Source organism: Carcharodon carcharias, chromosome 13, assembly GCF_017639515.1.
Source record: "Carcharodon carcharias isolate sCarCar2 chromosome 13, sCarCar2.pri, whole genome shotgun sequence".
In the NCBI taxonomy this organism is placed as follows: domain Eukaryota; kingdom Metazoa; phylum Chordata; class Chondrichthyes; order Lamniformes; family Lamnidae; genus Carcharodon; species Carcharodon carcharias.
The window spans coordinates 127,099,223-127,117,332 of record NC_054479.1 but is presented as its reverse complement, the minus strand read 5'-3'; the positions used below and the strand labels follow the sequence as shown (position 1 = coordinate 127,117,332).

Below are 18,110 nucleotides of genomic sequence, written 5' to 3'. Positions count from 1 at the left end.
GTCCCATTAAAGAATAAAAATAAATTATAATTATTTTAATCTTTAGAATAATGGCAGGTCCAGGGATTTCCATTTTCTCTAGACTAGTGAATTTTGTAAGATTTCATCTTATGTACTGGAAACACAAAAGGGAACCTCATTATACAGAATAACAAACTTTGGAAGCAAATTACAGACTGAAACACGATTGAGGGGCTCATTATATAGAATATCAGCTGTTAGGGGGGAGCCCACAATACAGCACACGAATGAACACAGAGTTAGATGATCAGTAGTAAGTCCGTAAAATCTTTGGTCCTGCCACCATATATCAATTCACAACTGCACCTCCAGTAATTTCCTCCCGAACCTGCTGATCAATCTTATTTTGTGAGAATACTCTCTTGTTTGACCTGACCTACTACAGAGGGTCTTCCTGATTTTAACTGGGACTCAGCTAACAAGCTCACAGAGTGCTGTGGCCCGTAAATTAATCCTGCCTGTGACCTTCATTCACATCACAATGAAAGGGGAACAGCAGCAGGGCTGGAGCTGGTGAAGAGAGAGAGAGAGAGAGAACAAGGGGGGACACAGGGTGAGAGGAGGAGTGAGAGTAAGGGGGAAAACAGCAAGAGAGTGTGAGAAGGGGAGACAGTGAGAGTGGGTGGCAGGGAGAAAAAGCATGGAACAGGGGGAGGCAGAGAGAGATCACACGAGAAGGGGAGACAGAGGGAGAACACAAGAGGGGAGGATGGAGAGAGAGCACTCGAGAGGGGGAGGTGGTGAGAGAGGGGGTGTCAGGCTGACAGCATGAGATGGGGAGGTGGAGCCAGAATGAGAGTGCAAGATAGGGAGGCATTGTGAGAGCATGAGAGAGGGAGGTGGAGCGAGCAAGAGGGGGAGACAGAGTGAAAGGAGGATGCAGAACAAGAAAGGTTGTGGGGTGGGGAGCAAGAATGAGAGCAAGGATGAAAACTAGAGCCCACGGCGCAGCAAGACCTAAAGGCACAGTAAGTGACTGAGGCAGAGTGAGAGAATGAAGTGAAGCGACAATGAGAGCAAGCAGTCTGTAGATCTAGGTACATGCGCTGGGTTCTAATATGCTCCTTTCATAACCCTCCAAGGAGCAAACGATATAAATCAGGTCCAGATATGCAGAGAATACTGATAAATGCCGCAGTGAGTGTGTGATCATCCTTCTAAAGATTTTTCTCACATTTCCTACAGTTTCAATTATTTTTCTCTTCAAATCATCCATGTTTCAATCAAGTGGCATTCTGAGTCAACAGCAGTACCTCTTAAATTACTTCACTATAGTTTTTGGGTTTTTTTTTCAGATTTTCTCCTCTTGTCTCTGCTCTCCTCGTGAAAGCCCATTCCAAGAAACGAGCTACTGTCCACTGCCTCGGCTTAGTGGCGATTCTTTGTTTCCAAGCCTAGACTGTGAGTAACAAAAGGTGGCTGAACTGTGAAGGGCCTAAGGGACACTGATACAAGTTATAGCAACAAAAGACAGCAACTTGCATTTATATAGCGCCTTTAACATAGTTAAATGGCTGAAAGTGCGGTTATCAAACAAACTTAAGTCACTAGGCAAATGGTGCAACTGCTGCACCCACAGCCTGATACCCAGGCTTACAGAAGCCCCAACAGCCTCTTCCCCAAGTACAGGTTCATCATTCCTGGGTAAGCCTTAGCTAAACAACCACTGGGGCCCATTGAAGCTGAGTGCTGAATATTGAGAACTGAACACTGGATGGCCCACCAATGGGAGTAAGCCCAACAGTGTGATGAAAGCAGATTCAATTTGAAAAGAGAATTGAGTAAATACTTGAAGGGGAAAACAATTTGCAGGGACATGGGGAAAGAACCAGGGAGTGGGACTAACTGATTGCTCTTTGCAAAACACAGTGCACAATCGATGAAATGGCCTCCTTCTGGGCTGTACTATGTATGCTCCAATGTGCTTACAGAATTGTAGAAATTACACTCCAATGTCTACTCATTTATTTTTGTTATTCTTTGCTAGAATGTTCTAGAGATACTAGAAAAAAAACAGCCAGTTATTATTAATCTGAGTGGTTCTTCGGACATAAGAAATAGGAGCAGGACTAGACTATTCGGCCCATCGAGGCTGCTCTGCCAATTAACAAGATCATGGCTGATCCTCAACCTCACCATTTTCCCACCCGATCCCCATATCCCTCCATTCCCTTAGATTCCAAATCTCAGCCTTGAATATACTCAATAACTGAACATCTACTGCCCTCAGAGCAAGTGCCAAACCACATTTATCATGTAATTTGGATTTTCTGAAATCTGGTCATGATTGTTACAGAAAAAGGCAAAGTCTTTTAAAAGTAGGAATTTTTGTTTAAAAATCTCACCTGTTGTCCTTTCTGGCTGCTCATCAATCTTTGTTCGGTGAGTTTGGTAGGTTGGAGTAGAAGAAAACATTGTTACGAATAAAGAATCCCACGTTCCTTTGTTAGGAGACTCCATTTCATCTGATCTGCTGATTGGCATGCTCCTTCCCTGTGCAGTATTTTGAGTGTTGTTGAACAGCATGCTTTTATTGAATTGGGTGATATCCTTTGGGGTTACAGGGTAAGTTGATGACCTATTGCTTGATTGGTCCACTATCACTGTGACAGCCTGATGGGCAGTACTTCTCGAAGATGGCCTCAAGATTACAGGCGGCAGTTCTGACACTGAGAAAAGCACAGAGCGGTCAGTGTCCAAAAGGTCAAAGGCCAGTTCACTTGGTGCCTTGGTCTTGGTTAGCATCTCAGCACTTTGAGTGGTGAATGGTCTTACAGAGGCTTGTCTTTGTTGAGGACCAGGAAATGTATAGATTGGCACCACTGACCTTGCAGGAGAAGGTTCTTGTGGAGACTCATGGGTAGTTTTCAGCATGGCAAAATATATCGGGGTGAAGGATGATGTAGCTGTGGATCCCGTTAGCTCCAATTTAGCACTGGGTAGACTTTGAACAGAAAAGTCACTTGAATCACTGTATAGAGTTTTGCTATTTGACTCTGGGAGATTTGAGGGAAAGGTTCCTTGAGGACTTTCTGTAGAAAGCAGGATGTCTATCTGATTTTCATTTGGGAACATGGTAGGATGCTGTTGTCCAGCACCTTGGGGCGAACCAATCTCATCATGGTCAAACAACAGGGCATTTGTAATCTTGCTGTTGGATCCCAATCTAATGTTTGGTACCAGCAATGATTCTGTCCCAGTTCCACTTTCAACAGGTAGCAATGTAGGTACCCAAGATGTCAAATATTGTCTTGTGGCAGCTTGTCTTTCTGAAGGTTGTATTGTAGATATCTGAGAGGCCAGCAAAGGACCCATACTACTATCTGTTTTTGCAGGCAATGCAGAGGGCACCAGAGGTAGATTTACTCTCAATTCCTGTTGTCTTGTGGTTGATAACTTGACAAGACCAATCATACCTGGTGAAGGACTGCTGATTGGAGATACTTCACGTTCCTTAACTCCAAGAGCTGTAACTTTCGATTCAATTATTAATGAGGAAATAACATTCAGAAGAATAATGCCTTTATGCAACATATTGATAATGTCCAGGCACTCTGTGTATTGGCCCTTAATTATTTAGGAATGGTCTTCAAAAAGCCTGAAAAACAGATATATATATTTATCAATAAATATTGTTTTCTGCTCTCTCAATATCTTTGTACTAACAATGGAAAGGTTGAGCTCAAAGCATAAACGCACTGCTCAGTGTGGAACTGCACAGTACAAACCTGGGAGTTTCTTTATCTTTCTCAATCTCAGCTGGGGTGGTGATGGAGTTTTCTACTCTTGGCCCTGGTATCTCTAAGGATGGGAAGTGAGAAAAATCAGCTAGGGTACAGAGATCCCTACTCAAATGTCTGCCCATGTGGCTATCAGGTGAAGGCATGATTGAGTGTGGTTCAAGACAACTAACTCACCAGCAATCGCTGTGTAGGTTCAAATGTGAAAACTTGGGTGAGGTATTGAAAAGCAATCAACATCTAGCAAAAGGTATTGCCTTCAGAAGAAAAAACTGTGTGGGGGAAACTAACTGAAAAGGCAAAGCATTATGATCACAGGTTTGGCAAACCTGCCATTGTTTGTTGGAAACATGTCATTTTCCAAATTAACTTAAAAATCTGGTGTATTTTGTAATTGCCATCAAAGACCAGCTCTGTAGTTTATTGGAGTGTATCTTGTACACCCTCTGTCCATATTGGGCTATAGAAAATTATCTGTGAGATCTATGGTTGCCAATCTCCAGAGCAATATTGTGAGCATAATCAGAGGGGCGTTAAAAAAAGTAATTTTTCTTGAACATTTCCATTTATTAGTTGTAAATATATTGGAAATGGGAAAAAGATTGACAGACAAGAACTGTCTAATCGGGCAATGTACAATCTTTACTTTCCAATGGTGTAGGAAGGTAATGCATCATCAGAATAGAGATGTGGGAGAATCAGAGGAAGGAGATTGGGGAATGGATGTTTGGAGGGAGAAGGTCATATGATGAAACCTCCAGGGATAAATCCAAGCCTAATTTGGCAACCCTAGTGAAATCCTCTGTTGTGTTATAAAATTTAACAAACTCAGTCAAGGTATACACACTCAATTTACATACACATGTAGATATGTACTCGACAGGTACAAACACATCTACACATGTCTATACACAACATTAGCACATACATATAAACACATGCACATATAGTTATTAGCTCTGTATAAGCATCAACAGACACAAGAAATCCTGGTGTTTTTGTTCTTCAAAAGTGAGGTACTGAGAAATAGTTGTACAGCATTTCATTTTCGACTTGTAATGCTTGCATATCTTTTTTATAGAATGCAAACTTCAAGCATTGTGGTTTTAATGTTTAATTTCACTTTTCTTAAATATGTTCTTCTGTGTTTGCTTGTTGTTTTAAGTGGGGGGTGGCTGATTTGGGTTGAGGGTCGCTGGCAGGGAATGGGGTAGAGGTGGCCTTATTAAATGACTTATGGCTGTACATTTCTCAAATTCTGGTCTCTTGCATGTCCCTGATTTTCATCACTTCACTACTGGTGGCCTTAAGCTCTGGAATTCTCTCCTTTAACTCGCTCCTTCAAACCTACTTCTTTAAGCAAGTTCATCATCTGTCTTATTACCTCCTTATGGAGCTCGGTGTCAAATTTTGTTTGATAACACCCCTGTGAACAGCTTGGTATGTTTTACTATGCTAAATACACCACGTAAATTCAAATTGATGTTGTTGGGGAAGGAATGATAGAATCCAGCCCTAATCTCCCCATCTCCAACCCTGTACTGGAGAATTCAAATTCTAACCACTTTATATTAGTATCATGGGTTTTATTTGTAAATTTAAATTTACCACCACACAAATAATGTCCATTTTGCTAAGGAGACTGGCAACATTATTGTTGTCTATTAAGATAGATAAGCTGTTGTTTGGGTGTAACAATTTGGCCATTCTACACAGAGTATCACTGGATCAACAGTAACAATTCTCACCCTGTTTGTGCACATTACCAGACATTCTGAACATGTACAGATTCTACACTTTTCTACTGACAGCTGTTTCCATACACGTAGTGTCTGAAACAGAAGTCTTATCCACTGGTCTGCAAAACATCATGTAACCAGGCTTTCATGATCCAGACACATATCACAGAAGTTTTGAATTTAAATTGACATACCACAAACAAAAGATTTATACAGCATCTTATCGTTCCCAAAACACTACACACAAATTATTTTTTAAGCTTTTTTTCCCTTTCATGGGATGTGTGCATCACACAGCATTTGATACTCATCCCAAATTACTAGTCCATTTCAGAGGGCAGTTAAGAGTAAACCACATTACTGTGGGTCTGGAGTCACATGTAGGTGAGAGTTGCAGATTTCCTCCCCTAAAGGACATTAGTGAAACAGATGGGTTTTTACAACAATCAATGATAGTTTTACTAGCTTTGTATTCTAGCTACCATAGTGGAATTTGAACCCATGTCAGCAGAGCATTAGCCTAGGTCTATTGATTACTAGCCCAGTGACATTACCACTACACCACCATCTCCATGGACTAGCCAAAACATCTTCAACATTGACTTCTCTTCCCACTCCCGAATCTTCACCTCTGGAGCCTATTACTGCCCCCTCCTCTGCTTTCTGATGCTTCCCTGGTCTTCCTCCCATACTTCATTCTCCACAAACTTCAACTCATCCAAAACTCTGCTGTCCAAATCCTATCCTGCACCAAGTCCTGCTCACCCACCTGCGCCCCTCTTCCTGCTGATCTACATTGGCTCCCACTTAAAATTCTTACACTCATGTTTGATTTCCTTTATGGCTTCACCTCTCATTATGTCTCCAACTCCTGAAACATTATTCACCCTCTCCTTCTGTTTTCCAAATTTAGCATCTTGTGCATCCAGCCACTTTTTACCCCACCATTGGAAGCGTGATTTCAGTCACCTGGGCTCCACTTTCTGGAATGTGTTCCCTAAACCCCTCTGCCTCTCTATCATCCTTTAAGATTCTCCTTAAAAACCATCTCTTTTGAGAATGTTTATGGTCACCTTTCTTAATGTCTCTATTTTTGGCTGTGCATCAATTTTTCATAGAGGCATCTTGGGACATTTTTCTACATAAAAAGCTAGATAAATGCAAGTTGTCAGCATTAGAAATGTTCCACATACAGCAACTTTTAATAGGGTAGGGTGCACTTAGGGAATGTGAGGTAGATGAGGGATAGAGACTCATTGACCTAGATTTCATGGGCTTCTCCAAGATGATATAGGCATTCAGATGAGCTGGATGAGTTGTTCTCAGTCCCCCAACTCAATTTTCTCTCCCTCTGTGCCTGCAGGATACCAAACCATAGAGCACCCCAAGAAACCTGGCTTTGTGTCAGAACCCTTTGCAAACTGCAGTGTCTGGGAGGGTCATGGAATGACTTGGAAGGAAGACAAAGAAATGTGGATTTTTTTCACTGCAGCCCCTCATTCCATCCATCACCCCTCACTCCCCCTCAACCATTTTGCATTGTCCAGGAGCATAGTCCAATTCTAGCACAATGCCATGAGGGTCTGTACCATGAATGCACCTGGCTGGAAAAATGGAGCAAACTCATTACTCCAAAGACACTCTGGACCTGGAGAGGGAAATCAGCCGTGACCTATGGCAGTGACTGAGGGAAGAATGTTAGTCAGGAAGACTGACAGCTCTTCTTCAAATAGAGCCTTAGGTTTATAAGGTCCAATTGGACAGATAGTGGGGAATCTGGGGGACCCTGGATAATAAAACTGCTTTTTATGACAATTTGATTTTCAACTTTACTTATGGAAGTCTGGTTCAGAATTGTCAAAGACAGCATTACATTAACAGTCATTTTACATGTTAACTAGTATCACCAACAGAAATACACACGTAACACATATAACACAGTTTCAAATGTTAACTAGTATCACTAACACAACCTCCAACATAACTAGTATAGTTTAATGTGTTAACTAGCATCACCAACTGAAGCTCCAACATAACATGTATTGTTTAATCATTTTAAAGCAATTAATATTGTTTAATAATTGGCCAGTTGGTCAGCTGATATTTTAACTCGTTTAATTTGTTAGCCAGCATCACGAACTGTTCTGTGAGTTTAATAAATTCTGTTTAATATGCTAATCAGCATCATTAACTGAGGTTTTAACATAACAAAAGCTAGTTAACACATAAACCAGCATCACCAACCGAACGTAACATGAACTATTTAAGGGATTGTTGAAGAAAAATATTCAACGTTCAGCAAAAACAATGAGCTCATTTTTAAATATCTCCACAGACTGTTTTGGGATTAACTAACCATTAACCTACCAAAGTTAAAATGAAAATACACAGCAAGTATTACTGCGCGGTATTATTACAGCTCCTGCTGCACTGGAATCTCAATCCAACTCACAAGCAGAGATGGTTACCCGCTATGATAACGGCAAGTTCAAAACATGGGAGCTCAAGACCACAGCACCGATTGAGGGCTACGGAGAGGAATATTTAGTCTCGTCCCTCTGCCCCTGTCCCAGCCTCTTCGATCACTCTGTCTGTGATTCAATTGTTTGGATGCACATCTTTCAACAGAGGAGCCCAAGTCCATTGCTGATGTATGGACAAACACAGTAAGCTCCCTCCACCAATACACTTATTTCGATACTCTGTTCAACCTGCAGTAAGTAGTCTGGGTCACTCTCATTCATGTACACACAGAAACATCCAATTCCAAAAAGGTTTCTATTACCTTACTCTTGCGATCACTCTGCCCCCACTCCAACCCTTAGCGAAAATCCAATTTCTTCACCGGCCCCCGTCCCTTTCCAAACTCGCAGTGCAGAAAAGCAAAAAGAAAAACAGCACAAAAGGGACGGCGAAGCGAGCAGATCATTCAGCATCATCACACAGCTGTCAAAGCTGGTGCAGAACCCTGGGAAAGAGGCAGGGGAAAGGAAAAGGGTGGAATGAGGGGCTCCAGTCCTTTTCTTATTGTGTGTACAATCGACAGGAGAGGGAGCCCAGTTGGTGCAGGGTTGGTGATGGTCAGTTTGCATAATGGTCAGATGGGAGTAAGTGTTACTGCGGCGAATGTGGGTCCAGGTCTCTTCGCAAACACTGGGGGGCTTGGGGAGATGCAGGAGCAAGATTTTTTTTTTCTCTAAAGAGAACTGTCGGTGCTGCTATGAGATTTGGAGCTCGCACACTATTAGCCAGTCGCAAATCCGAGCACACGAAAAAGACATCAAATGTTTACTTCTCGGTAGTCTCAAATCAGTTTTAATGAACCGCGAATAACTGCAGAGGAAGAACAGGCTGGATTTCATGCAGCGCCTTGTCACATCCTGGAAATCTCTCAAAATACAGATTAATTTGCAGGTGCATCGACTCGTATTATGTTGTTTTGTGCACAGCAAGATCACACAAATATCAGTGAGATGAGCGATGGATCAAACTCTCTTCTTTGATGTGTATTTTCCAATAAAGAATGAACTTGCACTTAAAAAGAAAGAGCTTACATTTATATAGCGACCTCAGAATATCGCAAAGCTCTTTACAGCCCTGTGCCGGCAAGACCAGGACAGCATTCAAGCTTGGGCTGACAAGTGGCAAGTAACATTCACACCACCCAGGCAATGACCATCTCCAACAAGAGAGAATCGAACCATCTTGCCTTGACATTCAATGGCATTATCCTTGCTAAATCCCCCATGATCGACATCCTAGGGGTTACCATTAATCAGAAACTGAACTGGACCAGCCATATAAATACTACAAATGCAGGTCATAGACTGGGAATTCTGCGGTAAGTAACTCACCACCTGACTCCCCAAAGCCTGTCTATCATCTACAAAGCACAATCAGGAGTGTGTTGGAAGTGGAGCCAAAAACATTACAGTTTGACACCATCCAGGAAAATGTAGCCCATTTGATTGGCACCTCATTCACACCTCAAATATTCACCCCCTTCACGTCTGGCATACAGTGACAGCAATGTTTACCATTTACAAGATGCACATCAGCAATTCGCCAAGAACACCATCAACAGCACCTTTCAAACCCGTGACTCTACCACCAAGAAAGACAAGGGCAGCAGACCCATGGGAACAGCACAACCTGGAATATCCCCTCCAAGCCATACAACATCCTGATTTGGAGCTATATTGCCATTCCTACACTGTTGTTGGATCAAAATCTGGGAACTCCCTTACTAACAGAACTGTGGGTGTTTCTACACCAGATGTCTGCAGCGGTTCGAGACTGTGGGTCATCACCATGTTCTCAAGGGCAATTAGAGATGGGCAACACATGTTAGCCTTGCCAGCGAAGCCCATATCTCATGAAAGAATTAAAAAAGTACTTTTGAAGTATAGTTACTGTTTCCACCTAAGAAATACAGGGTTAATTTGCAGATAATTAACTCCCACAGCCAACATTGTGATCAATGACCACATAGTTGAAGGATAAATATTGGCAAGGTCACCCCAGGGGGAATTCTCCTGCTCTTCTTCAAAATAGTGCCATGGGATCTTTTACATCTACCTGAGAGAGCAGACACATCCTGGGTGTAACATCCCAAAGTGCTTTACAACCAATGAATGTGGGAGCATTAAGCTGCTAATCACCAGGCCTGTGCACCAGGGAGAACTGAGCCATAGATGCCAAAATAGTCTGAGAGCAAGGAGTCTCAGATGTGCCACATTAATGGTGTAATCACTGGCCTTAATGTCACTGGGCTAGGGAGGGTCAAGTTTCCAATTCCTTACCATTGTCCAATAACTGAGATTGAGGCAGGGGAGAGGAAGGGACAAGGCACGTGATGATGCGCAAGTGTGGGGAAGACAGACACAGAAACATTTCACACTTTGAAGTGCACTGACTTGTTTAAGAGGCAAAGGCACACAGCAAGATCCCACAAAAACCAGTTTGTGAGAATGAATAACCAATTTGAACTACATTTTGGGTGGTGATGGACAAGGGAGTAACAGGAACTCCAGTAAGTCAGCAGTCCTTCAGTACTACAGTGGAGTTCCAGCCTAGATTGGAATGAAGAGGGTGAAGGTTCCTTGGATGTGCACCAGGGGTTTTGGATTGCCGGATCGCCTGGATGCAGCACATATTGTGAAATAAGCTGAGTTGGGCGCAAGATAGATGTGGACTGGCCATATGGAGCATCAAGGGATTTCCAAGTGCTCCAGCAATTGGTTTCATAGCGTTGTGTAATTGTTCCCCTTCCTATTTGGGATTCCTTAGACTCCCATATCCTGTGAAGCAGCACAGCAATTCTTGCATATCCACTGCACCTGACATAGACCTAGGGAAATCAACTCAGTCTGATCAAGCCCTATTGGGAGGTTTGAATCCACAGCCACTTGTAAGTAAGTGGATGATGGTGGTAGTGTTGAAAATGTGCAATGGTGTGAGTTAAAATGTGCGAAGGTGTGAGTGCAATGTTATGAGTGTGTGATGGTGTGAGTGTGTGTGATAGTATGAGTGTGATGGTGTAAGTGTTTGCACGATGGTATGAGTGTAGGTGTGTGATGGTGTGAATGTTTGAGTGCATGTTATGAAATTTTTAACAAGTAATTTAATCCAGCACCACTCCCTATTTGGATGGGAGTGGCGGTTGAAGATAGCACAATCAAATCTATGGCTCATACAATTAGGGGTTATACACTGCAATCAATTCCACTCCCCCTCACCCCACCACAACCCAGCCCAGGAGTACTGAGTGAAAATGCTGTCTGAGCTGTGATCAGTTACCTCAACACCCCAGGTTGGAATGCTAGAACCTCCCCTTATGGTTCAGTACCACCTCAGGCCACACCAATGATTTTTAACATGGTGTGCTGGATCACACTGTACCACTCACCAACTTACCCAGTTCATCTCTCTTGGTGCTTGTGTGATTTTGCTGTATGCAATTTGGCCAGCTTGACCCCAACAGTGGTTGCACTTCAGAAGTAATTCATCATGTGCAAACTGCTTTGGGAGCTCTTGTGGTGCAGTGCCTAACTTCCCTATCTCTGAGCCAGAACCCCCAGGTTCAAGTCCCACACCAGGATTTGATGGCCACACAAGGTGCATTCATATCAATTGATTCTCAACTTTGTAAACCCTTCCAATCTGCCTATGGCAGTCAGTAAGAATGGGAGATTCTCCTGCTTAATATGGAGTGGTGCCCCTCAAGCTATACTGGTGGCTTCAGTGACCTGTTCCATGAGCTACAGAAACAGATGTATGTGTGTGCTTTGTCAGCTTCCTGTACATGCCACTGGATATGGGGAGCTGAAAAAGAAATTGCTTTGGTGCATCATGATGAGCCTGTCTAAACACAAATATGTTTTCATCTGTACCTTAATCCAAAGACTTTTTCAAACTAAGGGGACTGAAAATTTAGAACTCTCCTTCACAAAAAGTTGTTGAGGCTGGGGATTGGTCAATTGAAAATTTCAAATTGAAAGAGCAAGAGCATTTGGAGTTATGGAACCAAAGATGTAGATGAAGTTAAGGTACAGATCAGCTCTAACTGAATGGCAGAACAGGCTCAAGGAACTGAATAGCCTTTTTGTGTTCCTATGTTCCTTCCTATGAGATACTGAATGGATTGTGGACACTAGGAGACAGAACCAGAGACAGAATCAACCTTAAGCCATGCTGCATATATTAATGAGGCTGGTTGGGGGAACTAAATTGGTGTTACCCTGGAAGCAAGTTGCCGGTACCCTGAGAATGATGCATGAGGAGGAAGGACAAAAGATGATTTTATTTATGTATTAAGGACCTTTGTCAAGCAATTATAAATCTGTCCCTGTTACTCTGTGTACTTATTTGATTTGTTTGCTTCCTTTCTTTGTGGCCCTTATGCAGTCTTGTGTGTAAAGCTTCTGAATGCGCTGCAGGTCTGTGTGTCATCTGGTTCCACAAGCCTTCTTACCTTCACCTCCAGGCAGTTCATGTGAGGCAAGCTACAGACGATTAATTTATTATTTACCCTTTTTAAAATATGTCCACGTAAATGCAGCCACTGGAGAAAAACTCCGCATGTCACAGGCTCCAGCTCTAGGACTGCAGAGAATTTGTCCCACCCTAATGTAGATAGGTGTGTTTGTCAGGATATGGGTGTCAGAGAAGGGTACGCTGTACATCTTGGGCCTGATTTTCCTCAGGCTAATTAATTGGGAAACAAGTTAAACCTAGAAGATGCTCGAAAGGGTCAGTGAGTTAGCTGGTGTCTAGGAAGAGGACAGAGAGTTCATGTTTCCAGTGTGGGCCCTTTGTTACAGGTGACCAGCATTTAAAAGGAGACAAAGCAAAGAAAAAGGGAGGAAAACGTACATGCAAATACGCACACACACACACACACACACACACACACACACACACACGTGCGTGCATGCACATACATAGATACATGTACAAATAGATAAGCATATGTACACACAAACTCACACATGCACACGGGCACAAATGCACATACGTGCATACACATGCCATAAATGCTGACCTAGCCAGTGATGCATGAGCACTTCCTGTGTGTGTGTATGTGTAACTGTGGTACTAGGATAAGGTTACTGTATTTTCTGACATTTGGAACAGGTAACGTTATGAAGCTACACTCTCAGTGTGGAATGGATTGCAGGTTGGAGAAGGGATAATGTGGACCAATCCTGTGACCCTTTCTTCTGCCTAGTGAGGCCCCCACACTGGAAGTGGAGATGATAACGCTATACACTTGATTCTGTGATGTATATTAAGCTAGCTGATCATAACAAGGAGATATCTTTTGGAATCAGTGCCCCTGGTATAGGGTGGGGGAGAAATCTAATCGCTAGCCAAAGAGGGCTGCTGGAAAGTGCATGTGTGGATGAGATCGGGGTCAGATTGGAACACAGGAATAACAGTAGGTCACACAGCCCCTCGAGCCTGTTCCACCATTCAATTTGATCCTGGCTGTTTGGTATCTCAGCTCCATTTTGTTTGTAACTTTTATTACCATTACCTAAAATAAATGTATCAATTACAATTTTTCAATTTTCAATTGACCCTCAGCCTGAACAGCTTTTTTAGAGAAAGACTTGCATTTACATAGCACCTTTCATTCTCACAGGACGTTCCAAAACACTTCCCACCCAATGAAGTACTTTTGGGGTGTGGTCACTTTTGTCATGTAGGAAACAGTGCAGCCAATGTGTGCACAGCAAGCTCCCACAAACAGCAATGTAATAATGACCAGATAATATGTTGTTGTGTTGTTGACTAAGGAATAAATAACACCAGGAATAACTCTCCTGCTCTTCTTTGAAATAGTACCATGGGACTTTTTACACTCACCCAAGCATGTGGACAGAGTCTCCGTTTAACGCTTCATCTGATGGACAGCACCTCATTCCCTTTTCCCTGCACTAGGGGGCAGGATTTTTCAGATGGCAGTGTTTCCCACCCCGCCACTTGAAGAGTCAGCGGGGAACTGACCAGTGCACAGTTACTCGCTGAGTTACTAGGAGGGTTTGGGCAGTCTTTTTGATTAAAAAAACCCCTCCAGCTGAGGTGACATTACTTGGCAGGACTTGCGCCCCTCACTCAAGTGGAAGTTCCACCTCAGAGAGATGCCGGCCAATCTGATTGGCCAAAAGCTCTGTAATGCCAGCAGCGGCAACATGCAGGACTGGGACAACCGTCCCCAGATTCTAATTCCTGGAATCCAGGACCAGGTAAATGTGGGTGGAATTCCCATGGCAGGGAGGGGAGGTAAGGCGCAGGGGGCTTGGAGGAGGGAGGGGAGAAATGGGTGGGGGTCTTGATGGAAAGGCCAGGGGGAAGGGGAAGGGGAGGGCAGACCTTGAGGGGGTGCACCCAGTGGCGAAAGGGGGGCCTTAAGGGTTGTGTAACCCCCTTGCCTGAGGCCCAAGCAGGGTTGCCTTCCAGACATCCACCCACTCCTAAACTACTCCCTCCATTCTCAAAATTGAGGCTGGGCGGGAAGGGTCCCTTCCATGGCCAATAATTGGTTGCTGAATGGCCTCAACTAGGGTGAGGGCGGATGAGCTGCCCTAGGCTTCACCCGCACCCCACCCCATAAAAGTGCCGATGGAAGGATGGGCGGGAAGGCCATTTGGGAATTTTATGGGCCAGTCCCACCTACAAACCTGCCAGTGGGGGAATGTAAAATTCTGCCCACGGTGCTAGATTTGGTGCTTGTGCTTAAGTCCTGAAGTACAACTTAAACCCACAATCTTCCGACTTAGAGGCAAGAGTGCTACCCACTGAATTAATGCTTTGGAGAGAGAGTTCCAGATTTCCACTAGCTTTTGTATGGACAAGTACTTCCTGACATCACCACTAAACAACCTAGCTCTACTTTTAAGTTTTGTTCTGGACTCTAGCGCCAGAGGAAATAGTTTCTATCTGCCAATCCTTAAATCAGGCCTTTGTTTGTTGTTACCTTGGTTCAGTGGGGCCATTGGCATCATCTTGCTTCTTCTCTAGCTTTTTTCAAGCCTCCTTCAATCCACATCTTAATGTTATCCACCCATCCAATTTTTCTTCTCCCTCTTCTGTTTTTACTCTCAATTTCTCCTTCAGTTGTTGCCAGGACAAGGCCTATGCCCTTCGTTTCCAATATGTCCGCATTTGGCTATCGTTCTCTCTCTAACTGTACTTAGCAAGCTTTTTGATTCTTGAACTGCTATTCTTGATCTAACCAACTCATTTGTCTTTCTATCAGCTTAAACGCCTTAAATAGATCACTCCTTCCTACACTGTACTCAAGAGAATACAAGCCTGGTCCATGTAATTGTCCTAAATTTAACTATGTAAGCCCCTGGTATCATTCTGGTGAATTGACTGTGACAGTCAAACCCTCTGTTGTGACTCACTGTCCAGATGCACCCATGAGGTAGAATTTACTCAGGTGAGATACTGCAGGGAGGTCCATGGGACTCTACCCAATGTGGGTCAACAACACCAGAAGGAAAGAGAAAAATGTAGCAGAAACATGAGAAGGACGCCAAAGTCCGAGGTACAAGGAAATTTCTTAGCTGATGCATGAAGTGAATGAAACTAGAGCTTTACTTAAATCAAACAGAACAAATTCCAGCCCCAAGGCAATGATGAATCTTTTTCACTCTGCTGCAGAACAATCACCGCTGTCCTCAGAGTTTCAGCTTTTAAATGTCAAACTCATCTACATGTTAATGAGCTTCCTTACTGAACCTGAATCAAGGCAGGGAGTTGCCCAACCCCCCTCCACTCCATCCCCACCCCTCCCCATTACAACAGACCTTGCATGAAAGCATCACATTGGATTAATCCCCCTGTGAACTGATGACAGGAAGCAAGTCAGAGGAACACAACACAATGGAAAGACTGTGGCCACAGGAAAGACATGACATCAGCCTACAGGCATTGAGAATATAGCCACCTGTCATGTACATTTGTGAGCGTGTGACTGCATCACTAGAACAGAATTACTGGGTTAGAGTTAGTGAGGTGCAGTTACTGGGATTAAGTTACTCATTTAGAGTTACTGGGGTGAAGTTAGTGGGATGCCGTTACACTGCGTTAGAGTTACTAGGTTGGAGTTATGGTGATAGGGTTAGTGAGGTGCATTTACTGGGATTGAGTTACTGAGATAGAGTTACTGGGCTAGTTACTGTGCAGTTATTGGGATAGAGCTAATGGGGTGAAGTTGGTGGAGTGCAGTTACTGGGTTAGAGTTACTGGACTAGAGAGTTACCGCGATACCTATATGCTTTGGAGACTTGGGCAACCTACACCCCAAAGCACTGGAGAAATACCAACACAATGCCTTCACAAGATCCTCCAAATCCGGTGGCAAGAAAGGTGGTCCAACAGCAGCATCCTCTCCCAAGCTAACATGCCCAGTATTGAAGCGCTAATCACTCAAAACCAGCTCTGCTGTGTGGGATATGTCATTTGTATGCTGACACAAGACAACCCAAAGCAACTATTCTACTCAGCATTTGGTCATGGCAGGTGACTCCAAGGAGGATAGCGAAAATGTTTTAAGGATGTCCTCAAAGGATGTCCTGAAGAGGTCAAACATCCCCATCAACTCTTGGGAGTCCCTGGCTTGTGACTGACCAAAATGGAGAAGGCTTATTCGAGAAGGCACCAAACACATCAAGAGATTTCATTGGGAACACAGAGAGGTGAAATTGAAGTGTTGGAGAGAGCTCACAAACCTCCAAACAACTCATCTACCTGGCCCTCCAAGCACCATGCATATGGTAGAGTTTGCAGATCACACATTGGGCTTACCAGCCATCCCAGAGTCCATTGAACACTGGAGTGGAAGCAAGTCATCCTCAATTCTAAGGGATTGCCCAAGAAGAAGACTGGGATACAGTTAGTGGGGTATGGTCACTAGGTTAGAGATACTAGGGTGTGTTCTGAAAAGCAATTTGAATGTCACAAATGCATTTGTAGGGCTGACCCTTATAAGGCTTTACTTTGCAGGAGGGAGGAGATGACACTGGACCCTAATGCCCATGTCCTTACTCATTCTAAGCCCTAACCCATTACCCCATGTTCACTGACCTACATCAGCTCCCAGTTAAATAACGTCTTGATTTTAAGATCATTATCCATATTTTCAAACTCCTTCATGACCTTGCACCTCCCTATTTCTGTAATCTTCTCAGCTCCTTTAAGATTCACCTTAAAATCTGCCTCTTTGACCAAGATTTTGGCCATTTGCCCTAATATCGCCTTATGAGGCTCGGTCTCAAATTTCTAAGAGAGAAAAGAAAGACTTGTATTTCTATAGCACCTTTCATGACCACAGGATGTCGCAAATCGCTTTACAGCCAACGAAGTGTAGTCACTATTGTAGCAATGTAGATAATGTAGGAAATGCAACAGACAATATGTGCACAGCAAGCTCCCAAAAACAGCAATGTGATAATGATCAGATAATCTGCTTTTGTGATATTGATTGAGGGATAAATGTCAACCAGGACACCAGGAATAACATCCTTGCTCTTCTTCAAAATAGTGCTGTTGGTTCTCTTATGTTCACCCAAGAGAGCAGCCAGGATATCAGTTTAAAGTCTCATCCAAAAAATGGCACCTCTGACAGTGCAACACTCCTTCAGTACTGGACTGGAGTGTCAGCTTTGGTTTATGTACTCAAGTCCTGGAATGGGACTTGAACCCACAACATTCTGACGCAGAGGAAAGAGAGCTGCCAAAAAAAAGACTTGGATTTATTTGGCACCTTTCACAACTATAGAACCATCCCAAAGCGCTTTCCAGCCAAAAAAGTACTTTTGAAGTATAGTCACTGTTGTGATGCAGGAAATGGGACAGCCAATATGCACACAGCAAGCTCCCATAACAGCAATGTGATAATAACCAGATAATCTGCTTGTGTGAAGTTGATGTAGCGATAAATATTGACCAGGACATTGGGGTGGATAGCTCCCAGCCTTTATTTCTATTTTTCCTTAGCTCTGATGAAGAGTCATACGGACTCGAAACGTTAACTGTATTCCTCTCCGCAGATGCTATCAGGCCTGCTGAGTTTTTTCAGCAATTTTTGTTTTTGTTT

General features: G+C 43.4%; 1 protein-coding gene across 1 annotated transcript; it reads right to left on the bottom strand.

The window, feature by feature from the left end:
- Window positions 1-1,286: 1,286 nt before the first annotated feature.
- On the bottom strand, window positions 1,287-8,364 carry LOC121286384. Its single transcript, XM_041203475.1, has 4 exons — window positions 8,286-8,364; window positions 3,750-3,822; window positions 2,367-3,619; window positions 1,287-1,420 (listed from the first exon to the last, which is right to left on the bottom strand). Exons 3-4 carry the CDS (start codon window positions 3,553-3,555, stop codon window positions 1,416-1,418), a joined length of 1,194 nt encoding a protein of 397 aa, XP_041059409.1. The 5' UTR covers window positions 3,556-3,619; window positions 3,750-3,822; window positions 8,286-8,364; the 3' UTR covers window positions 1,287-1,415.
- Between the last annotated feature and the right edge of the window lie 9,746 nt (window positions 8,365-18,110).